Source organism: Mauremys reevesii, linkage group 25 (assembly GCF_016161935.1).
Source record: "Mauremys reevesii isolate NIE-2019 linkage group 25, ASM1616193v1, whole genome shotgun sequence".
Taxonomy (NCBI): domain Eukaryota; kingdom Metazoa; phylum Chordata; order Testudines; family Geoemydidae; genus Mauremys; species Mauremys reevesii.
Genome location: NC_052647.1, coordinates 2,388,847 through 2,414,069, shown reverse-complemented (window position 1 = coordinate 2,414,069; position 25,223 = coordinate 2,388,847). Strand labels below are relative to the sequence as shown.

General features: G+C 45.0%; 1 protein-coding gene across 6 annotated transcripts in view; it reads right to left on the bottom strand.

The window, feature by feature from the left end:
- WIZ (WIZ zinc finger) overlaps positions 1 to 25,223 on the bottom strand; it is a 151,894-nt gene that overhangs the window by 39,338 nt on the left and 87,333 nt on the right. For 3 of the 6 annotated variants that reach the window (XM_039513951.1, XM_039513948.1, XM_039513950.1), the window contains exons 3-5: positions 22,449 to 22,509; positions 16,246 to 18,803; positions 15,560 to 15,925 (exon numbers count right to left, since the gene is read on the bottom strand). In XM_039513951.1, coding sequence (XP_039369885.1) covers positions 15,560 to 15,925; positions 16,246 to 18,803; positions 22,449 to 22,509 — 2,985 coding nt within the window. The remainder of the gene's footprint in view (positions 1 to 15,559; positions 15,926 to 16,245; positions 18,804 to 22,448; positions 22,510 to 25,223) is intronic. The other 3 variants (XM_039513949.1, XM_039513954.1, XM_039513952.1) reach the window with 2 other exon arrangements.

Below are 25,223 nucleotides of genomic sequence, written 5' to 3'. Positions count from 1 at the left end.
CACAATTCTGCAGTCATGATAGGCTTCTTTCACTAAAAAAAAATAATTCTATTTGAAGGGGGGAGATGAAAGAATAAATTAAAATATAACATTTGATATATTTATATATAGTACACCTGGGGGAATACTGTGCCACTGCATGTGCGCGTAATTCATGTGCTGTGCATATTTTTAATTTTTTATGCAGAAAATAGCTTCTGCCAGGAAGTTCTGCCTTTTGCTCACCAGAGTGTGCTGTGGCACTAGAACAGAGTAGCTGCTCCCAGCCAGCCCCAGATACCATAGGGCAGAGAAAGAACCTGCAGTGCGTTCTTCACAGCACTTGTCGGGCCAGGTCAGGAGACAGGTTATGGGATACTGACAGCGTGGGGTACATAGGGCTGCTGGAGGTAACACACAGGGCATCATACGGGATAGTGGGGGAGGACAGATTGAATGGGAGTGGAGGTGCAGGGCCACATGAGGGAAGGGGGCTGAGTGAGGGCACAGGCACATGGGGATAGGGGGAAGAGAGTGCAGGGCTACATGGGAGAAGGGGGACAGGAGGTGCAGAAAATGTGGAAATGGCAGACTTAATGACTTTTTTGTTTCGGTTTTCACCAAGAAGGTTGGTGGCAATTGGACGTCTAACATAGTGAATGCCAGTGAAATTAGGTAGAATCATTCTAAAATAGGGAAAGAACAAGTCAAAAATTACTAAGGGCTGGTCTACACTGGGGGAAGGGGGGAAATCGATCTAAGATATGCAACTTCAGCTATGCTATTTGCATAGCTAAAGTCGACGCATCTTAGTTCGACTTACCTGGCCGTCCTCACAGCGGCGAGTCGACTGCCGTGGCCTCCCCCGTTGACGCTGCTTTCTCCTCTTGCCAAGGTGGAGTACGGGCATCGATTTGCAGATCAATTTATTGCGTCTAGATGAGACGCGATAAATTGATCCCCGACAGATTGATTACTACCCGCCAATCTGGTGGGTAGTACAGACGTACCGTTAGACAAGTTAGTTGTCTTCAAATCACAAGGGCCTGATTAAATGCATCCTAGAATAATCAAGGAGCTGAATGAGGCGATATCTGAGCCATTAGCCATTATCTTTGAAAAGTCATGAAAAACAGGAGACATTCCAGAAGACTGGAAAAGGGCAAATATAGTGCCCATCTATAAAAAGGGAAATAAGGACACCCTGGGGAATTACAGACCAGTCGGCTTAACTTCTGTACCCGGAAAGATAATGGAGCAAATAATTAAGCAATCAATTTGCAAACACCTAAAGATAATGAGGTGATAAGCAACAGTCAGCATGGATTTGTCAAGAAAAAAAAAATCATGTCAAACCATCCTGATAGCTTTATTTGACAGGATAACAAGCCTTGTGGATGGGGGGTGAAGGGGGGAGAAGCAGTAGATGTGGTATATCTTGACTTTAGAAAGGCTTTTGATACTGTCTCACATGACCTTCTCAAAAACAAACTAGGGAAATACAACCTAGATGAAAAAGCAGCAAAGAGTCCTGTGGCACCTTATAGACTAACAGATGTATTGGAGCATGAGCTTTTGTGGATGAATACCCACTTTGTCGGATAAGGTGAGTGCATAACTGGTTGGAAAATCATTCCCAGAGAGCAGTTATCAGTAGTTTACAGTTATGCTGGAAGGGCATAATGAGTGGGATCCCACAGGGATCGGTTCTGTTCAATATCTTTATCAATGATTTAGATAATAGCATAGAGAGTACACTTAAAGTTTGTGGAGGATACCAAGCTGGGAGAGGTTACAAGTGCTTTAGAGGATGGGGGAAGGATAGCTCAGTGGTTTGAGCATTGGCCTGCTAAACCCAGGGTTGTGAGTTCAATCCTTGAGGGGGCCACTTAAGGATCTGGGGCAAAAATCAGTACTTGGTCCTGCTAGTGAAGGCAGGGAGCTGGACTCGATGATCTTTCAGGGTCCCTTCCAGTTCTGAGATAAATAAATATATGGAGATATACCTATTAAAATTCAAAATTAACTGGAGAAATGGTCTGAAATAAATAGGATGAAATTCAATAAGGACAAATGCAAAGTACTCCACTTAGGAAGGAACAATCAGTGACACACATACAAAATGGGAAATGACTACCTAGGAAGGAGTACTGTGGAAAGGGATCTGGGGGTTATAGTGGATCACAAACTAAATATGAGTCAGTGTAACACTGTTGCAAAAAAGCAAACATCATTCTAGGATGTATTAGCAGGTGTCTTGCTTACAATACTCAAGTAGTAATTCTTCTGCTCTACTCCATGCTGATTAGGCCTCAACTGGAGTACTGTATCCAGTTATGGGTGCCACATTTCAGGAAAAATGTGGACAAATTGGAGAAAGTCCAGAGAAGAGCAACAAAAATGACTAAAAGTCTAGAAAACATGGCCTATGAGGGAAGATTGAAAAAATTGGGTTTGTTTAGTCTGGAGAAGACTGAGAGGGGATATGATAACAGTTTTCAAGTACATAAAGAGTTGTTACATGAAGGAGGGAGAAAAATTGTTCTTAACCTCTGAGGATAGGACAAGAAGCAATGGGCTTAAATTGCAGCAAGGTCAGTTTAGGTTGGACATTAAGAAAAACTTCCTAACTGTCAGAGTGGTTAAGCACTGGAATAAATTACCTAGGGAGGTTGTGGAATCTCCATCATTGGAGATTTGAAAGAGCAGGTTAGACAAACACCTGTCAGGCCTGGTCTAGAGATAATACTTGAGTGCCTGCCTTGAGTGCAGGGGACTGGACTGGACTAGATGACTTCTCGAGGTCCCTTCCAGTTCTATTATTCTATGGGGATAGGGGGAGGAGATGCAGGGGGATGCTGAGTGGGGTCACAGAGACATATAGGGATGGGGGGAGGGGGTGCAAGGACACATTGGGACGGGTGCTGATGTGCCTGACTGAATGGGAGGCTAGGGGTCAGCCAGAGTCTGCATGGGCGAAGCTTCCTTAACAATCTCCCACCCGCCGAAACCTAACCAAACCAAACCAAAAACAACTCCCTGTTCCATACTTTTTCCACCCATATCCAACAACCTTCCAAGTTCACACCCAGACTCCTTCCCAGCAATTTCTTCCCTCTGTCTCAGCTCCTCCATTTATTCACCAAGCCTTTGCACTGCTTCTGAGGGGTGCGGGAAATACAGTTCTGTATTGTAGTTTAAATGAATTATTACTCAGAGTTCTGTATTAATATGCCTAGTAAGGAATCTGTTTGTCAAAAAAATTTCTTGACTCTTTTTTGGTTGTCTATATTGTTAGCGACATACTTGTTGACAGGTATTTTGAAATAAATTACCAAAATAACTGAAATTGGTGTGATTATATTGTGTTATTTTGAAAAATAAAATATGCAGAATTTTGCAGAATTTTAAAATATTGTGCACAGAATTTTAATTTTTGGTGCATAATTCCCTCAGGAGTAATACAGGAAGCTGAAAGCAATGAATACAAATCAGCAGTTAGGCAATGCAGATAGTGGATAAGGGAAGCTAAAGGTATTTATGGCTAATAGTGTTCTTCAAAATACATCAGGGATGAATGAAATCCTAGCAGTAATACAAGTATGATACTAGACAAGGATAAAATTATCAGCATGATGCAGAAAAGGCCAAAGAATGCAATAAACATTTCTATTCTGAATTCAGAAAGAAGCTGGATTATGTATCTGACAGTAATAATGAAATACTTTGTTCCATTAGTAACTAAGGAAGATGTTAAACAGAAACTTTTAAAGTAAAACATTTTTAAAGCTGCAGGAGTGGATAACTTGCACCCAAGAGTATTAAAAGAATTGGCTAAGGAGTTCTCTGAACCATTGATGTTCATTAACACGTCATGGAACATACCGGAAGTTCCAGAGGCCTGGAAAAAAACCTAACGTGTAAAAAGGGTAAAAACTTGGATGGATATAGAAAACTTTAGGCTTGGCAGTCTGACATCAATCTTGGACGAAATCATGGTAAGGTAGATATGGGATTAAAAGGCATGGTAAGGCAGCGAAGGATTAAAAGATGCTAGCATAAATAATGCCAGTCAGTCAACTTTTTTTTTTTTTTTTTAAACAGAACAATCTTGATTTTTGTTTTATGAGATTATAATTTTAGTTGATAAAAGGTAACTGACACAATACACTTAGACATCTGTAAGTATTTAGTCCCATATGATATTCTGGTAAAAATTAGCACTATATAAATATAAATCAATGCAACCTACATAAAAAGGATTAAAACTAGTGAAGTGATAGGTTGCAAAAAGGAATTCTAAATGGGAAATCAAAATCCAATAATCTCTAGTGGGGGCCTACAAGGATTGGTGATTGGCCCAGTGCTATTCAATATTTTATATCTATGATGTAGAACATTACACAAAAAACAGTGGAGTGGTAAATAATGATGGGGACAGGCAGGGCCAGCTCTAGTGTTTTTGCCACCCCAAGCAGCAAAAATAAAAATAATAAAAAAACAAAACAAAACATGATTGCGATCGGTGGCAACCCGGTGGTAGCTCTACCGCCGCTTCTTCTACGGCGGCAATTCGGCAGCAGATCCTTCACTCCGAGAGGGAGTGACAGCCCCGCCGCCGAATTGCTGCCGAATGGCCGGACGTGCCGCCCCAGCCACCTGCTTGCTAGGCTGGTGCCTGGAGCCGGCCCTGGGGACAGGTCAGTTGTACAGATTGAGCTGGATAACTTGGTAAGATGGGTTCATTTGAGCAACATGCATTTAAAAACAGCCACATCTAGGAAAAAGAACATAAATCATACTTGTAGGATGCTGCTGTATTCTGGAAAGCAGTGACTCTGAAAGACTCTGAAGTCATGGTGGAAATCAACTGAACATGAGCTCCCAGTGTGATGCTGTAGCTCAAAGAATGAACACCATCCTCAGATGTATAAACAGGGAAATAAGCAGGACTAGTGTTATACAACATTATGAGACCATTACTGAACCCTATGTACACTCTGGTGTCCAAACTTGAGGAGAATTTGAAAAACTGGAAAGAGAATTAAGAATGATTTGTGATGTATGAAAAAATTGCCTTAGAGCAAGAGACTGAAGATGCTCAATCTATTTAGTTTATTGAATAGAAAGTTAAGAGATGGACTTGAACATGGTCTACAAGTACCTACACGGAGGGGAGATTTCTGATAAGCAGAGGGCTCTTTGATCTAGCAGAAAAAAGGCACAATGAGATCCAATGGCTGGAAGTTGAAGCTAGACAAATTCAAACTAGAAAAAAAGGTTCCAATTTTTAACAGTGCGGGGAATTAGGCTTGAAATTAGACGAAGGTTTCTAACCATCAGAGGAGTGCAATTCTGGAACAGCCTACCGAAGGAAACAGTGGGGGCGAAGGACCTCCATGACTTTAAGATTAAGCTAGATAAGTTTATGGAGGAGATGGTATGATAGGATAACGGGCTTAGTCAATAGGTCAATTAAGTGCCACACTGGTAATTAGTACAATGGGTCAATGATAGGATATTGTTAGCCTTTTTCCAGAGGGTATGGCTGGAGAGTCTTGCCTGCATGCTCGGGGTTCAGCTGACTGCCATATTTGGGGTCGGGAAGGAATTTTCCTCCAGGGTAGATTGGCAGTGGCCCTGGAGGTTTTTCGCCTTCCTCCGAAGCATGGGGCAGGGGTCGCTTGCTTAAGGAGTGGGTGGATCGGCTTATGTGGCCTGCATCTTGCAGGAGGTCAGACTAGATGATCATAATGGTCCCTTCTGATCTCGAATTCTATTATTCTAATTAACCATTGGAATAACTTAATTCTCCATCACTTGCAGTCTTGAAGTCAAGACTGAATGTCTTTCTAAAAGATCCATTTTAGCTCAACTAGAAGTTATGGACTGAATGCAAAATAATTAGGTGAAGCTCTCTGACCTGTGCTATGCAGGAGATCAGACTAGATGATCATAATGGTCTTTTCTGGCCTTAACATCTATGAATCTATGGGGAGGAAAAAAAAGTTGCAGTTTAATCAGATCTTGGGACCACAGTGTTCTCATGCCAGTGGTGCGCAAACTAAGTCAAACAACTGGACTCCTTCAAGTTCTTGGAATATTTTTAGTTCATTATGCACAATTAAAAACATCATATCCACTTTTGTTGAGGATGCAGCCCATTCACTCCATGCTCCCCTCCCCCCTGCAAACAGACTGAGATGTTCATGGAGTGCTACTAAGCTAAGGGCCTTCTACGTGGGGCTATAAGGAGTCAAGGCCTCGCCTCTGAGACATACAGCCAGAGCCAGGAGAGCGTACTTCACTGCAAGATTAGGTGAACTGGGAGATATGGAGCCAGGAAGAAATTTTATGACATCATAGAATCACAGAATATCAGGGTTGGAAGGGACCTCAGGAGGTCATCTAGTCCAACCCCCTGCTCAAAGCAGGACCAATCCCCAACTAAATCACCCAGCCAGGGCTTTGTCAAGCCTGACCTTAATCTTAGATTAGATTTCTTAATTTTGTAGGGGCTATGGAAGAAGTGAATTGTCTGGGATATACTGACCATAAATTCACAGGGTCCTCGTGAACTGTAGGCTATATTTGGTACTTATCTGGAAATCCAAATCAGTGGAAGGAGTAAATTTCTGACGGAAAGAGCCCAGATCAGCAGAGGTGGCAGCTTCTCACAGTTGCCAACTTGGTTTTCATGTGCACACACTTGCCATGAAAGGTCACTGCACACCCTGTTTAAACAAAACCTGGGCAGGCAAAGCAGCTCAGGTCACTCTCTGCTCTCATGAGTTACTTTCCATTCCTCACACTGAGCAGGAGACTGACAGAGAGAAACAGCGGGAAGCTGCACTCCAGCCTCTGGCGTAATGGAAACCGTGGCGGAAGAGCATGAAGTACTAACAGAAATAGGTGTGCAAGAGTTAGCACTGGGTCATTGCTAAGTCATGAGCTACCCTCCCGTGGATGCATTGCAGATCTCGTGAATGACTGTGATTCAGTATGAGTGAAACAACTAAAAAGGATCCCTTCTGATCTCACTGTGTTAGGAACAGACTACACTGCTGGATGCCTAACAGGACAGGCTTGTAATGCTCGCACAGTAACCAAGGACAGGCTTTCTATGGCTTTAGATTGCGCAGCTGTGGCCCTCCCATACAGGTTAACAGAAGCAACAGGATAGAAGAGCTTAAAATTAAGCCTGCAGGTGGAGCTTGAGAGGGTGGCGAGGCTTACAAAAATGGAGAAAAAGACCTTCAGGTAGACAAGCTAGGGCTGGGCCAAAGGGAGAGTCATGACTGAAGGTGGTGGAGCCTTCCTCATTGAGGCAGTTCAGCATGAAGCCTGCAGGGGGAGTTTGGAGAAGGGAGGTGAAAGAGTCCTGTGCATGTGCACACAGACACACAAGTGCTGAGACTTTCTTTTCTCAGGGGGTACCTCATAGAATGCAGGTATGACAGGAAGACATATCCTTGGAATATGTAGGCTCCAAACAGATATACTGGTCTCAGGGACAGACAGATATGAGTGTGACTTTCCCTTGTCACTACAAGCAGGTAGCCACCAACAAGCCACACCTAGAAGGCTCCAGCTAGAGCAGCTGGTGGCAAGAAAGGTGAGTACTCTGCACAAATTAAAACCACAGACCCAGTGATCCATGAAAACATCAAAGAAAACCTCCAGGAAAAGCACAGCACAACCAATATCCTTTCCAAACGGATACACGTGTAGGGGCTGGCTTTGTGTAAGTGGCATTCCACTTTCAACAGGTGATGCTTAATCACAGAGGACCACTGCTGTGCACATGAATGGGAAGCCTGGGACCATGGTTAGCTCTAAGCACCAACTGATATTTGCATGCTCTCTTATTAACCATCCAATCAATCTTTGAAAAGCTTTAGTCCAGCAATGCTTGGGCTGCAAACAAACAGACATTACAAAAACGACAGGGCTGCCCCTGAGTTTAGCTATGAAGAAGCTGCATAAGACCTTCAGGTTCACTCACATTAGCTAAGTAGTGATGGGTTTATTTATCTCTGAGCAAAATGGGGGCAGCTCCCTTTTAAACACTGGTTTTGGTTATCTTTGAACAATCCAGCAGTCAGCTGAGATTAGTTCAGACCATCCAGCCCTCTGAGCGGGGATACTCTCTCTGTTCTCCACCAGGCATCTCCTCCTTAACATCCACTTCTTCCAGTTGCTTTCCAGCCATAGAGGCAAAAGTCCAACAGGCTCTGTGTTGAATGTCCACAGGGCAGCAGATTAACAAATGATACAAATGCACATTTGCTCCTGCAACACTACTGCAGTTCAGTGCTGTGCCTATGGAAAATGACACATGGGTTTGGGTAAGGCAGCATAACATCTGTTTTCTGTTTCTTCATGATTAGCATTCTGCTCTTTTAAATTAAGGTGCAGATCAGTCAAACAGGCAGGCACCATTGCTACTGCATCAGCTATCCCAGAGCAGGAAGAGGTGAAAAAGGTACAAAAAGTCTCTAGATCTATACCCAATATGTTTCTTGCATTTGACTGCTAGATATGAGAGCAGTCCCCAGGACAGAGAAAGGCAACAACAGCCTAAGGGAGGAGAGCTATAGTACGTACTTGGAAGGATATAGATTGTGAAGAACACTGAACAAGTGGAGAGGATAAATCATGGGCAACCAAACATCATCCTAGCTAAGTTTACCTCTAGCAAGGAGGAGCTCACATTTGCCTAGCACCTTCCATAGCAGAAAAATCTCAAAGTGCTTTACAAGCAATCAGCAAAGATCGCTTTGCCTGCCACTTAAGCACAGCCTTCTGCCAGGTGATACTAGCCGCTGTTTAACTGAGCGCAATAGGCTAGGGCAGGAAGTGAAGAATACAATAACCACTTGAAAGTGGAGTGGAGGAAATTCAGGGAGGCAGAATAATTCCCCAGTTGGAATTTGACCAAGACACTCAGGTTATCATCAGCAAAGAATCCTGTGGCACCTTATAGACTAACAGACATTTTGCAGCATGAGCTTTCGTGGGTGAATACCCACTTCTTCGGATGCAAGTAGTGGAAATTTCCAGGGGCAGGTATATATATGCAAGCAAGAAGCAAGCTAGAGATAACGAGGTTAGTTCAATCAGGGAGGATGAGGCCCTTTTCTAGCAGTAGAGGTGTGAAAACCAAGGGAGGAGAAACTGGTTCTGTAGTTGGCAAGCCATTCACAGTCTTTGTTTAATCCTGAGCTGATGGTGTCAAATTTGCAGATGAACTGAAGCTCAGCAGTTTCTCTTTGAAGTCTGGTTCTGAAGGTTTTTTTGCTGTAGGATGGCCACCTTAAGATCTGCTATTGTGTGGCCAGGGAGGTTGAAGTGTTCTCCTACAGGTTTTTGTATATTGCCATTCCTAATATCTGATTTGTGACCATTTATCCTTTTCCGTAGAGACTGTCCAGTTTGGCCGATGTACATAGCAGAGGGGCATTGCTGGCATATGATGGCGTATATTACATTGGTGGACGTGCAGGTGAATGAACCAGTGATGGTGTGGCTGATCTGGTTAGGTCCTGTGATGGTGTCGCTGGTGTAGATATGTGGGCAGAGTTGGCATCGAGGTTTGTTGCATGGATTGGTTCCTGAGCAAGAGTTACTATGGGGCGGTGTGCAGTTACTGGTGAGAATATGCTTCAGGTTGGCAGGTTGTCTGTGGGCGAGGACTGGCCTGCCACCCAAGGCCTGTGAAAGTGTGGGATCATTGTCCAGGATGGGTTGTAGATCCCTGATGATGCGTTGGAGGGGTTTTAGCTGGGGGCTGTATGTGATGGCCAGTGGAGTCCTGTTGGTTTCTTTCTTGGGTTTGTCTTGCAGTAGGAGGCTTCTGGGTACACGTCTGGCTCTGTTGATCTGCTTCCTTATTTCCTCGTGCGGGTACTGTAGTTTTGAGAATGCTTGGTGGAGATTTTGTAGGTGTTGGTCTCTGTCTGAGGGGTTAGAGCAGATGCGGTTGTACCTCAGTGCTTGGCTGTAGACAATGGATCTTGTGGTGTGCCCAGGATGGAAGCTGGAGGCATGAAGGTAGGCATAGCGGTCGGTAGGTTTTCGGTATAAGGTGGTGTTAATGTGACCATCACTTATTTGCACCGTGTTGTCTAGAAAGTGGACCTCCCGTGTAGATTGGTCCAGGCTGAGGTTGATGGTGGGGTGGAAGCTGTTGAAATCTTGGTGGAATTTTTCCAGAGTTTCCTTCCCATGGGTCCAGATGATGAAGATGTCATCAATGTAGCGTAGGTAGAGAAGGGGCCTGAGCAGACGGGAGCTGAGGAAGCGTTGTTCCAGGTCAGCCATAAAAATATTGGCACATTGTGGGGCCATGCGGGTGCCCATAGTGGTGCCACTGATCTGGAGATATATATGGTCATCAAATTTGAAATAGTTGTGTGTGAGGATAAAGGTACAGAGCTCAGCAACCAGTTGTGCTGTGGCATCATCAGGGATACTGTTCCTGACAGCTTGTATTCCATCTGTGTGTGGGATGTTTGTGTAGAGAGCCTCTACATCCATGGTGGCTAGGATGGTGTTTTCTGGAAGGTCACCAATGCATTGTAGTTTCCTCAGGAAATCAGTGGTGTCACGGAGATAGCTGGGAGTGCTGGTGGCATAGGGTCTGAGTAGAGAGTCCACATATCCAGACAGTCCTTCAATGAGAGTGCCAATGCCCGAGATGATGGGGCATCCAGGATTTCCGGGTTTGTGGATCTTGGGTAGTAGATAGAATATCCCTGGTCGGGGCTCTAAGGGTATGTTGGTTTGTTCCGGTGTTAGTGTAGGGAGTGTCCTGAGTAGATGATGCAGTTTCTTAGTGTATTCCTCAGTGGGATCTGAGGGAAGTTTCCACTACTTGCATCCGAAGAAGTGGGTATTCACCCACGAAAGCTCATGCTGCAAAACGTCTGTTAGTCTATAAGGTGCCACAGGATTCTTTGCTGCTTTTACAGATCCAGACTAACACGGCTACCCCTCTGATACTTGACCTTACTCAGAAAAGGCATTGTGGGGTTTTCAGTTACCACCAGGGCCAAAACCTCTTTACATTTCACACAGACATGACAGCTCCAACAGCACAATTCTCCCTTTGGTTCAGTCCTGACTCAGAATGCACCATTTTTTGCACCACCCTCTTTATACCTTGCATTTTCCTATCCAAATACATGTCCCGAGTTCTTATCTTCTATTGGATCCAACTTAAAACTCTTGCCATGGGCCTGAACATCAGATATTTCCACTCCCCCCCACACACTTTTATTTTCATTTGTTCAGATGTTTTTACAAACAAATCAGATTTTAAGGTCAAAAGGGACAATTATGATCAGCTGGTTTGACCTCCTACACAACCTAGGCGAGAGACCACCACCCAGTAATTCCTGCATCCAGCCCATAGTTGAGCTAGAGCAGATCTTTCAGCCAGACAACCCTTTTCCACTGATACTTTCTGGTTAGTTTTTGTTTGTGTATCATGCAAATGGGGAGGTTTACAGGAAGACGACAGTAGGAGAGCCTCTGCCGCAGGAAGACTAAGGCCTGGTCTACATCTAAAACTTAGGTTTACCTAGCTATGTCGCTCTGCAGTTATGAAAAATTCACACCTCTGAGATGCAGTATACCTAACACTGCTAAAACGGAAGAATTCTAGCTGCCACCTCTGGAGGGGTAGATTTACTACAGCAATGGGAATAGGCCTTCCATCACTCTAGCAAGTGACTATACTACAATGCTACTGTGGCATACCTGAGGTGCTGCTTTTTAGGGCTTTATCTGGCTAATTCCTGTAACACCGGACACCGTGACAACTTCAGAAAATTGACACAACCTAGAGGACAATTAATAAAGTGCTAAAAGAAATTAGTGTCTATCTTCTCCTGAAGCTGAGCTGCAGGTCCTGACAAACAAAGTGTATCCTGACAACAGGGGCCTTGCCACCAGAAATGTATGATTTAAATGTAGGGTCTAACAGTGAGCTATTCCCTGCCTGGAGAGAAGCTTCTCAAATAACCAGAGTCAATACCAGTCGGCTTTTTCCATGATCCACACCTGGAAGGGGACAGGAAGGAAACAGGAACTCTGTTCTGAGAGACGTGAGCACAGTTGATGTGGGAATCATAAGGCTTAGCTGAGATGCATTAAACCTGTCCCTGGACTATTGTGAGTGGAGAATGTATAACACCTGTGCTCACGTCTCTCAGTTTGAGTCCGGCTGAATTTTAAAATGGCTCCTTCAAGACCTCTAGCACTTAGGTAATTCCTTCTCCTGATACTAACAAATCTCTCTCGTGAGAGACTTCTGGGTTGTTGGGTTTTTTTACGCTAATTCCATAATGTACACATTTTTGTAACTGCAAAAAAAGTTAATGGGACACTATAGTTTGCAATTGATAATCCCAAAAGCCAGCACATGAAGAGTTTCATACAGCTGCTCCTTTGTGCATAGATAGTATTTTATGTTTTGCTATGTCTTCTGTTGAACTTATGCTTGCAAAGTCTATGACTTTGCACCACAGTAACAGTCTTCATCTCAAAGCCCCTTATGAAGGTGAGTATTATACACCAACCCCACATCCAACCTCCATTTTACAGGTGGGTAGTTAAGGGCACATGGAGGCAAGCTGATTTGCCAAAAGTTACTAAAAAGGTCAGGAATAGATCCCAGGTTTCCTGTCTGCCACTCCTCTACTTTTAACTACTAACTCACAGTACACTCCTGTTTATTGGAATGGCCTGGGGACATCTGAAAGTTTTGGATAACTGGGTGTTCGAATAAGCAGAAGTGCTATTAACTAACATCAGGCTACTTGAGGGATGCTGTTGTTTTGGATAACTAGGACTTTTGGATAAGAGGAATTTGTAGAACTAGAATTACACTGAAAATCCAAAGTGAGGGTTAGGGTCTCCCATTTTTTAAACTCTCTCTTCATTGAGAATGATTTGCTACTGAAAGGCTTTTGAAGTGACTCAACTGACTGAGGCACCTTCCCTTTCCATTCATTCAATTTATTAACAAAGAACACATGTACATTCTGGGAGTACAGCTGATTTTTAACAAGACCAACACAGTATTCTAAGTAAGTAAACTGCATGTATTAGAAAAGCATCTCTGCAGTCTTTCATGGAACCTGTGGCTTGAAGCTGCTGAAGTGCCAGCCAAAGACAGCAACATTTTTAAGACACCAAAACTGCTTACGAGCATATGCAAGAGGTGCATCAAGGCACTGTGTCTATGACAAGCCCATAGCTCACATCAGCCACAGTCACAAAGCTATATGCATCTACTGTGATTTGACTTGCCAAGTAGAGCTGTGTTTTTCAGATAATTCATTTATATTCATCTTCAAGAATCCTTTTAGATGCACATAGGGCACGAGAAGCATGCCAGCACACCCTACATTGCATGTTCCTTATTTAACTAGAGGCAGCTAAGATGACTGCTAAGTTTGGAATTCCAGTGACCATCCTTTTTTCATCTGTTTCAAGGGCTTTGAGAAAATAGCCAGGATATTATTGCTGTGGTAGGTGTCAGCAGAGAGTGCTGTCATACACAGCCTTAGAAGTTCCTTTTATTGAGTTTTTAGTCTTTGAAGAAATGTTGTATTATTGGTCATTTTGTTATCCAGTCGTTCTTGGAGAGAAGCTGTGGCAGATAGGCGAATTTCTTTGTTTTATTCTCTGCATTTGGAGTGGATTCTTGGGACAGAGAAGCTTCCTGGGAACTGGGGTGGGATTTCTGGAAGAAGGGATTGCCTGCATGCTGTCTGTGACTGCCTCTGCTCCAGAACTGGTGTGCATGGGTAGATAAAGCAAGGCACACTTAGGATAGACCCAGACTCTGCATCAGTAGTTTCTCTTCCACTGGGAAGCAGACTTGCAAGGTCCAGAGTTCCATCACCATTCAGCAGAAGGGCTACCCATTGAGGGCGGTCGGAAGACTCAGACTCATAGACTTTAAGGCCAGAAAGGACCATCACAATCATCTACTCCAGTAGTTTTCAACCTTTTTTTCATTTGTGGACCCCTAAAAATTTTCAAAATGGAGGTGCAGACCCCTTTGGAAATTTTTGATATATAGTCTGTGGAACCCCAGAGGTCCACGGACCACAGGTTGAAAACCACTGATCTAGTCTGACTTGCACACTGCAGGCCACAGCACTTCCTTCACCCATTCCTGTAACAGACTCACAACCTCTGGCTGAGTTACTGAACTCTAGTTCAAACCAGCAAGTAACCTATGCCCTAGGCAGAGGAAGGCAAAAAACCCCAGGGCAACAGCATTGATATACTCTGCTTCTGTACCCAGGAACCCTACAGAGGTAGACAGGCAGGCTACCATGCTCACTGGTCTCTGTTTAAGGCACTGGATAGAGATTTGGGAGGTTTTGGGTTCAATTCCAGGCTTTGCCATAGACTCCATGCAAGCCCTTGGAGGAGTTAGCACTTCTGTACCTCAATTTCCCTAATTGTAAAACAGGCATACTAATCCTTGCTGATAAGAAAGGTATGTCACAAGGATAAATTAATGTTTGCAAGATGCTCAGACGCTGCAGCAGTAGGAGCCATTTCGCTACAGAGAGTCCACTTTTTGGACTGCATTTCTGAACATAAGATTACATGTATTGAGATTTGTAGGGTAGCCACTGGTTCCCTACAGCCAGAATTCTGGAATTAAGATTGGAATAAACTGCCCTATATGCTCTCTAGCCCTTTCCTATGTTAATGGGAACTGCAGTTCTAGATTAATACACCCATAGTTTCAGACAGACATTTTTAAAAACCAGGACATTGGGTTTCTGTCACTTGCATCCACCAATCTGGGTGAGTTTACCAGCAACAAGTTTTGTTTGGGGTGGCTGATAGTTACTTTGAACACATACCTGTCCCTCAGAGTTATGTTAGGCTCAGGGAGAGTGCAGCAGATGGGGCAAATGCACAGCTTCTCAGGCCATGGACTCTATTCACACCTGAGTGTTAGTAGAATAAATAAATAACTGGAAGCCACTGAACTGGTCCCAGTGGCTTCAACTTTGCCATTTCTCCCTCCTATCAAAGTTCTGCTGAGTGAGGAAAAAACTGGGCCAACTCTCACTCCAGGTTTATAGGTTTTAGTGACAGAAACCCAATTCAATGCAGGAGAATGGTCCTTCTAATAAAAAAAAATCCTTCCCTTTCAAATACAGGTGACTGCTCCTAAGTGGTAAGACGTGGGTCTCTCCACAGGAGCTTTCAAGGATGTTGTGCTGTGTGTGAAGAGAAAGGCAGGTTCTTTGGCCTATTGCTCCACCACCGCAGATCTATTTGCCTGCTCAAAAGCCAGTGTCAGGTTTCATTGGCACAGCTCAAGCTTCAGTTTATCGCAAGACAAACGGATAACAAGGTATGGATGGAGATTAATAACAAGGGGCCCAATTCTGCCACCTTTATTCATGCTGAGTAGAACCTTGCTCTGCAAATCGTCCCCTCCATCGAATTCTACTCAGTGTAAAGATGGCAGGATCTGGCCTTAGATTAGCAGTAAATACACTTTTCGGCTTGCAAGGTAAGTTCAGGACTTGCTTACCGTCTCGGAAGGACTGCATGGACTCGTCTCCCCACGCAGGTGGGTACGGGGATAAAGGAGACCGTGGAATACTGCATTCGGACATGGGGGTCATGCTTTTTCGGTGTCCAAACCCGTGCACCTCCCTCTCTCGGTTTGGGGATGAAGGCTCCGTTCCTACTGCAGACTGCAGCATAGGGTGTTGGGATGAATTGGCCAGCAGCTCCTTTAAGATGTTAATTGGGGAGATGGTGAGCTCCCAGTTGGTGATACCGAAGTCCCTCAGGTGGGCTCTGGCATGGCTGGACAGACCGGCACGTGTATCAAAACCAGCCCCACAGAACTCACATCGCATTAAACTGAAAGTACTTGGGTCAAAGTTGGCAACTGCGAAAAGAAGGACAATTTGTCAGCATCATCCAGGAGCAGCTAACCAATATTAAAAGCACCTAACAAATATTTCCAGACATGGGAAGCCCAAGGGAGGACTTTACTGCACATAACATGGTAAAAGCCCCAGCCAGGTGGTAATACCAAAAGAGAAAAGCCAGATGAAAAAGCCATGAATGGATGTTGTATTGTGACAAGAGACTCAGAGATTCAGATCAGCTACCATAATATACATACCCAGCCTCAGTGGGAAGAATTTAAAAAAAGTTAAAAAAAAAGTTAAAAAAAAAGTAAAAAATAATAAATTGAGTACATACTACCTTTTTTCTTCTTCTTTTGGAAGGAAAATTTTTGCTCAATAGCTTTCACTTCTTCTGCTGAGATGAAATGACGGACATTGTAGCTCACACCCACCCTGTTCAAGTGTCCCCGCACATGGTTGGCTAGGCCAATCCCATTGTGAAACCTGTCAGGACAATATGGGCATTTCCTCTCTTCGTTCTTCAGCATGGGAGAGTCTGTATCCAAGAGATCATCTAGCTCTAGGGAACCCTCTAGAGGGGAGTCCAGCAAGAGAATATCTAAGGGGAGGGATTCGTCCATCATGAACTCCCTGGAAGGAGCTGCTATTTTCTTCTTGTACAGCTTCCCCTTTGGCCGCTTTGTCTTTTGGGGATGAAGGTTCATCTCCTCTAGAAGGACAACAGGGACCATCTTCTGTAACTGATGCTGCTGTTCTTCCGATGCTATAGAAGAGTCTGTTGCTTTCAAGGTGTCTCCGAAAGTCCTCTTGAGGGCCAAAGCAGACTGAGGAATAGCAAAGGGTTTGAAGCTTCTATTCTCAGTCAAATCTATTTCCGTGGTTAAAGAAATTTCCTCTTCCATGCTCCCAACATCATTTGCCAATGCCCATTTGTGCCTGAGCTCCTCCAGCCTCTCCGGGTGACTCCTGACATCATCCCCATCACTCTCTAGGTGCTGTATTGTGCTTTTTTTTTTCATTTGCTGCAGGGCAAACTGAGAACAAACTTTTGCTGAGGTAAGGGTGGACAGCCCTAGGTTTTTGTACAGGGCACCGTATGGGGCTGCTTTCCTGGTGTAAAACTCTGATGTCTGGAATTCCTTTTTATTAGTCCCATTGCTTTTATTGAGTCTCTGGTGACCCATGGCAAAACTATGTACAGATTCATAATGGGATTTGCTTTCTCGGTGAGGCTGGGGAAAAAGTCTCTCGGCTTTGCCAAAATAATCCATCTCTGAAAATCGGCCTGGCCTAGCAGGGCTGTAGGCATCCCTGCTAGTTCCGGGCTGATTAGAGTCCTCTTCAAAAATCTCTATGTCCCAGGGAAGATGGGAATGGGCATATTTCATGTGTTCCTTTAGGATATTTTCATTGGGGGCGGGGAAGCTGCAGAGCATGCAGGTGCTGAGTCCTTTACTGCTGCTGTGTGGCTGCACCTGCACAGGGGTGTGTTTGTTTGGTTTTAAGTGTTTGTAGAAGTTGTGCACTGGGCTGTCATGCATTTCTCCACTGCCAGTGCTGCCAAAGAGATTGACATTCTTCATGCCTTGGTCCTTCCTCTCTTTGACGTGCATCTTGGCATGCTGGACGAAGATCTTAGAGGAGTTGGTTCCAAAGACACACTTGGGGCACTGCAGCCGGGCTTCTCGACCTTCGTCTGAAAACTCATTGAGCTTCTGGATTTCTTCAATGATTTTCTCTCTGGACTCCTGATGAAGCCTCTTGTGCTGCTCCAGACAGCCAGGGTCCCCAAATGCCCATCCGCATTCATTACAGGAGAACTGACACGGACCCCCAACTGCATCTCTGTCTTGGTCCTGCCCTGGTCCCTGGTTATGCTGAAGCATGTGATCCATCAAGTGTTCCTTTTTCTTAAAGTAAATGCTGCATTCAATGCATGTGTACACGGTGGGATCCTCCTCCTGGCCAAGCTCGTCCTTTCCCTGCTCCTCTAACAAGACACTACACACATATGGCCTCATCTCAATGTCATAGGAGCTGCAGGGAGTCGGTTCTAGAGACATCAGTGGGATTCGCTCCACAGAGTCTTCAGCGTTTACCGTCCAGGACTGTTTGCTGACAGCAAGATCTGCATTTATCTGGAGGCTTGGCTTTTGTAATGTCCACTCTGCAGCATTAGGAGAACTCAAGTCACTCAAACTGGCCTCCATTGCCAGCCCCGTCCTGTGGGAGGATACACTCTCCAGAGTTTTCGACTTGCTCAAGACAGGGTTTAGCGTTTTTCTGAATACTGGCAGAGTCAACGGACGAGGGACCTCATGCACAGCCTGTCCCCTGGTGGATAAGTTAGTTGCTGCATCTGTTGGCTTGTTTATGTCTTTATAGTGAGGACTAGAACTCTCACTGTGCCCAGAAATCCAGTCAAACCTCTGAATGCCCTTCTTTTTTTTAACTAAGTGCTCTTTGTTGAAGGCTTCAAGTTGCTTTGGTTCGTTTTTATGATATTTTTCCTCTCCACTCACAGACCGTACTCCAGCACAAGCAATGGAAGTTTCTGCTGTAGCCTTGTGAGCGTTCAAGTCCTCAGAGTCGCTCTCCAGTTGATCAGTGTCCATCTGCACAGTATTTACAATCTTGGACTCCACTGTAAATGTGGACTCCATTGAATGTGAAGGATTTACACACTGCACTTCTTTTGAGCCTGCTGAGTCCTTCAAACCAGAAAGTCTTTCTAAAGTGCTTTCTTCTCTCAAGTCACCTCCTCTTGTCTCTAGAGTGGAACAATCCCATGATGTGCTGCCAGACACAGTCATGCTTCTTAGCTCTGCTGAACCCCTGGAATCTGCTCTGTAAAACCCTTTCTTGAGTTCTACATGTTCTTCATTCCTGGTGCTGCAAATAATTTTTGACATTTATTAGCTAGTTAAAGGATATGAACAAACATTTCTGTTTACATAAAACACATCACTTCATTTTCATAGCTTTTAAGGTCAGAAGGGACTATTAGATCATATACTCTGAGCTCCTGCATAATAAGTGCCAGAGAACATCACCAGGCTTCCCCTGTATGTAGCCCATTTTAAATTAACAAGGCTGATCTGTTAATCAAATATACTAAGGATGGAAAGGACCTATTAGGATACCTATTTCACTTTTTCCTTCCCCCTCCCAATGCCATGTGCAAGATGAATTTCTTCTGCATATCCTTAAGGACTTTGTCCAGTTTCGTTTCAAAGATTCCAACAGCATTAGCAGCTTCCCTAGAGAAGCTGACCCACATATTAGAAGTGACCCTATTAGAAAGGGTTTCCTGAAGTCCAGCTGAACGTTTCCATGATCACTTCCTGGATTACTGGCTCCAACCCACCTAAACAAAATTTTCCCTTTTCCTGCTCAAAAATCCGCCTCACTCTCTGCAGAGATCTTCGGGACACAGGCTCCTAGACAGTTCTATCACTCTTTCTACCAAGCTGCCCATGGATATTTGCTGTTGTGAGAGGACAGATATTTTATTATGAGGCCGAACAGGAAGCAGTGAGGCTTTCATAGAGCTTAATGGACAGTGCAGGCATGGCCCTAAGCACCCTGCCTTTTGGATCCATAAATTCCACGGTTAGAATTATGATAATCTCATCTGATAGCCTGTGTAACATAGGCCAGATAAATGCCTCACAATAATTCCTAGAGCAGAGCTTTTAGAAAAACATCCAATCTTGATTTCAAAATGATCAGTGATGGAGACTCCACCAAGATCCTTGCTAAGTTGCTCCAGTCATTAATTACTCTCCCTGTTAAAAATTTAGTCTAAAGTAGTCTAGCTTCAACAGCTAGCCATTGGATCATGCTTCTACCTTTCTCTGCTAGATTGAAGGGCCCATTATTGTTCTCTTTGTAGGTACTTACAGACTAATCAAATCACCTTTTAACCTTCTCTGAGTCCAGACATAGGAGCCTTGCCAGTGGCTTATTCAGAGGAAAGCTCTATCAGCTAGCAGCTCTCTAGAAGAAGTGAGAAATTAGGAACCATTTTGCTCCTCTTTATTGTTTCTCCAGCTTCAGCATTCTGTACAGGGGCCACAAGCCAATGGGGGCAGGAGCATCCCCTCACACCTTGGTAGGGGCTCAAAGTAGAGAGAATAAGCCCTAAAAAGGTTCCTCCCCGCACCTACTCTTTCTACACTAGGGCACAGAACAGGACAGTGCTAACCGTCTGCCAGGATCTTGATGGCTGCATCTCATCTGCATTAAGTGGAGCAAATAGACACGAGGGCACTGCTGCTAAGGCAACTGCAGTCTTGCGGGGAAGACATTACAATCTCCATCATTCACAGATGATCCCTATGGTGTTTGCACCAGTTTTGAAAGGGCTGAAGGCTTTTTACTGCCAACATGGCTGCTGGTAGGAAGGGGAAGGAGAGGGGCAGATGCCCAAAGGGACTAGGGTTTGAGAAGCAACACCCATAGGTCAGCTATGGCTAAAATTTCAACCCCCTTGGGAAAGGGGTACCGCAGAAATCTAAAGAGGTGCCTGTGGACACCACATGAGGGCAACTGCGGATCAGATCAGGCTCCTGTTCCCCTCTCTACCACTGACCAGCTGCTCAACTGCTCTGAACCACTCCTACTCCTTCTGCAAATACAAGGATAATGATTCTACCCACCTTTACAAAGTGCTTGGAGATCTATGGATGAAAAAAAGCTAGGCAAGTGTCTTTATTAAAACAGAGGTGCAGATGGTGGAGACCACAGGTCCCAGCAGGTTTTGATTGAGAAAGAGCATTGCATGCTGAGAGCGATAGTCTGATGGCAGCTATCAGAGGTACCGCTTCACAGACGATTGGGTGTAGCACACACGGTGCAAAAGGCAGTACAGTGACAGCCATACAGACTCCAGGCCTCTGTACAGCCAGAGAGCAAGGTAAGATTCCTCCACACACCAGCTCCTGCCAATATACCTTATTCCTGGATTACAAGGACTACACTTGAATCTCATAGCCTACTCAGTCCTTGGCTTCTCTGTTGTCAGTGACAAACGTGGCAGTGATTGTGTGATGTGGATGCTTGTCAACTAACATCTGGGTTGAGACCCCCCCACTTGTTCAGTTCGCACCAGCCACCAAATACTCATAGCTTTGGCTCATTACAAACCTGTCTCAGTGGAAACCCCCTGAACCTCTTTTATTAATCAACTGAGTCATTCAATACACCACCTCTCTCATTCCAAGCCTTCCTCATAGAAAAACACTAAGACTTCCACTTGCTCCTTATGATGGGCACTGGGCCAGAGAACCTAACAGACAGGAGACGCAAATGCCTCCAATTGCAGAGGTGACCGGAGGCGATAAAAACCGCAACAGCCGCTCTGCATTATCTAACAGGTCAAGTTCTACTGAACTGAGAACAAAGCACCTTTGTTGGCTAAGATAGAACAGCTGCCAAGCCCACAAAATTCCCACACAGCACTGCCATTTTCTGTTTTAAGAAACCTCCTCTCCCCACAAATTCATATCCATTTTTCCAGCTCAGTATAATCCCCTTTTTACCCAAGCAAAATAACTGCTGGTTGGAAGAGAGTTTCTCCATGGTCACCAAGGAAAGGTGATAATCATATGCACTGCAAATCCCATGTGTATTATTAAGAATAACTCATTAAGGAAACTCTTAACCCAGGAAGGATCAGAACACTGAGTAACACTGGATACAAAAATAAACCCATTAAAATGTGCTAGGCACTAGTTATGTTGCGTAAGCAGGATAAACAAGGGGGATTCTGAGCAGGTCAGTGGTCTGTACTGCCCTGCAGAATTATCACTCAATGGCACAATGTGGGACATACAATATCTGACATGCTTTCTCCATTGTATTCCACAGCTACTCCTTGAACATCCCTCCATCAACCTTCAATCTCTGTTACCACTGCCAGCCTACTCAGAGATAATGGCTGCAGGCAAGCCCCCATTAGCCATAATAGTGGCACTGGGAGAGGAATGGTACACTACCTGGCCTCAGACACCCCTGCAGGAGGTGATGTGCGTGCAGGCAGCTGGTGGATATGGGGGAAGACAGAAACAAGAAAAAGCAAAAGACTGAATGGCAGGACATGCACCTCCATTCCCTCCCAAAAGCCATTTTGTAGCATGTCATCATGGGAAACACAGGTCACTAGAGGTGTAATCAGGAGAGCTGTGTTTGATTCCTCACCCTAGTCTCTTTTACTTTAAGACTGAGAATGTTGCACGGGTTGGGCTCGGAGGCCCAATGATGTCATCAAGTAGGACACCTGGGTTGGACATGCATTCAGCCCTGCCTGGCAAGCGTGAGTGAGAGTAAGATGTCCAATATTGCTCAACAGCAAGGAGTGACACTGGCTGGCTCCAAAGGGGAGCTCCTCTTTGGCCAGGAAGGATAATGACGGCAGGGGGAGGGGCATCCTCAGGCTTTACTACCTAGAAGCTCTGTTAAAAGTGAAAGTCCTCGGGATCGGTTCAGTGGCAGTGACACAAATGTGTGATTTATTACAGGAGCATCAGCACTTACCAGAGTTCCTTCCTGTGAGGCGTGATCGGGACAGCACCACAGAGGGCAGGATCGGGCTCATCTGCAACAGAGAGAAGGAAAGCTTCATCGATCAGGGCCGAATCTTGGCTTCTTTACTGCCATTTGGAATAATATTTTGTGTTAAAAAGCTTTCCTGGCAGATAACCGCCCCCTCCTCTGCTTCTGCTGCACCTCCTCCCCTCTTGCAGCCGGGTTGAGATTACTGCAGTATTTCTAACCACCACTGAAGAGGGTTTAATCCTGTGCACCAACTATTTGATCTATAATCACTCTTCCAGTAAGCAGTTTAAAATTAAAATGCACATGCTTCAATGCCTGGCTCCCACCCACCCTCTCTTGAGAGGGGGACCCAGTCCATTTGAAGTCAAACAACTGGGTGGTGGTTGATTTTTTGTAAAGAACCCTTGCAAAGGGAACCTTGTGAAAATGATGGAACCTGTGCAGGTAACACAGTGATGTGCCCTCTACTGCCCTTGAGCTGGAGTGACCTGCCCTTAGGCTAGAGGTATCCATTCAAAATGCTGATGCAATGGATCATTATCCTAGCCCAGTGGTTCCCCACCTATTTATTTTATTGTGGGCCGCATCAAATACTACCTCTAAGGCCCTGAGGATGTCACATGGGCTGCAGCTCTGTGCTGATTGGGCCGCAGGCTGAGAAGCACAGTTCTAGCCTATTGCTTTGACCATGTCATCCCTCTCTAAGCTGCTTGTCTTCATCTCCACGGCCCTTTGTGGCCTATCCCCACACCCTACTCATCTCTCATTCAGCATCAAAAGTTCTACCTCCCGCCTCTAATCAACCCATGATCCCAGCCTCCATCCACCCAGTAGTTAAATTTTCAAACAAGCACCTTTGTGCTTTTTCCCCATGCTGCCCCACATGCTCCCCATAAACACCCACAAAATGAACTAATTATACTCCTTCAAATCTCTCTTTTGCCATGACGCCTACAAAAACATCACAACAGTTAGGCCGCTGGTGTGCCGAGAGCCCTGCCCATCGAGCTGATCACAACTGTCTCATTGTTTCCTTATGCTTCCCCCATCTGTCTGTATCCACCTGTTATCTCTTCTCTTACAGTTGGACTGTAAACTCGTTAGGGCAGGGACCATCTTTTTGTTCTGCGTTTGAACAGTACAGCGGGGTCCTGGACCGTGACTGGGGCTCCAACGTGGTCCCGCAACACAAATGATAAGAACAATTTCTGTGTTCCATCAAAAGCCAGTTCATACCCTACACAGCCTTTGAGCTCAACTTCCAGAGACAGCCTGTGGGATGAACATTTATCCCAAGAACACAAAAGCCAGCGGCAGGGTGGAGCTGTTCAAACTGTATGATGGGTATCCACATTAAGTCACAGGTGTCTCAGGCCAGGGAGGCTACACTTGGAGATATGGACAATGTGAGCAGCCATTAAGGCTGGAATTTCCAAGAGCCCAAGGGAATTAGGTGCTCAAATGTCTAACTTCAATGGGTGTTGGATACTGAACTCCCACAGGCTGCTTTGCCAATCTCATCTTACCATGGCCTGGAGTGTTATCAGCGCAGTGGTCTGCTATTGTACACTGCACTGTCAACTCAATATATGGATCCCATTTTACCAAACATGCCTACTGCAAGTGGGGATCCAAGTGCTATCAGTTCAAGAGAACTCCAAATGAATGCAATGCAGAATTCCAGGACCTGATTCTCCATGGCCCTGCTGCCACTTACACCACCACAAAGGGGGTAAACTGCCACCATTCTGAGCTGACAGCATTTGACAGCCACTTTGCCTTGGGGTAAGGGACTATACAAAATGCAGGGCAAGGGAGATTCAAGGCACCAGTGTCCAGGTCACTCCAGTCTCTGCTTTGCCAGAATAGGCCTGCCATGCAGATGGCTCAAGGAGTCAGAACAGTAGTCAGTTAAACCCGCCTTGCTTCTTGTTTAGTTTTAGGATCCCAGCCGGGCACCCATGTTTGATTTCTGTCACCAAATGGAAAAGGTTTTTATATCTTTGTCATGGTAAATCAACATCTCATGACCCTGCTTCGGTCATCATCATCTCGGGTCACACAGTTCTCCTAGCAGCTACAGTGCTGCCTTCCTCTCCATCCCAGTATCCTGTAGCTACCTGGCTCTAACCCAGGAAGCCAGCTATGCCTTAGGATTACCCAGTTAAACAAAGATGCAGCCTGCAGAGACCACAGGTCCAGTCTCAAAGTGCTCCTGCACCCTGACAGATCGGGTGAAGGGGTAGTCAACACACAGGATTCTTACACAGTAACCAGAGAATTTACTGAGCATTTCACACTGCAAGCAGAGATGCGGGGATACCCAATTAACAGGTGCAGCAGCCACCAACACTGACCGTACAAGGGAGCTGGGCCATTACTAATGAGAGATCCTTTAATAGTTAGCCTTAAGACAAGTTACGGAGAGAGAGGAAATGGGAAGCTGCCAGCACTGACAGAGGCATGATGGGCTCTCAGGGAATGTGGCGCTGCAGGGGAGTCAGGCTTTACTTAGAGTACTCTGTGCATATGCAGGCTCAGACCTCGGAGAGCTACTTTAGACCTTTAACAGGGTGCAGTCCACTTCCTTCTCTTCCATGGAAGAGAACAGTTTGGATCTTTCCAATCCTGACCTTTTCATGAGTGTTGTCTCTATGCTTTTTAGCATCTGGGGTTTGCTTTCCTCTGTTAGGAGGACAGCAAATTCTAAGGCAGCAACCTCATAATTGTCAAGGATCTTGCATTTGTTTCATG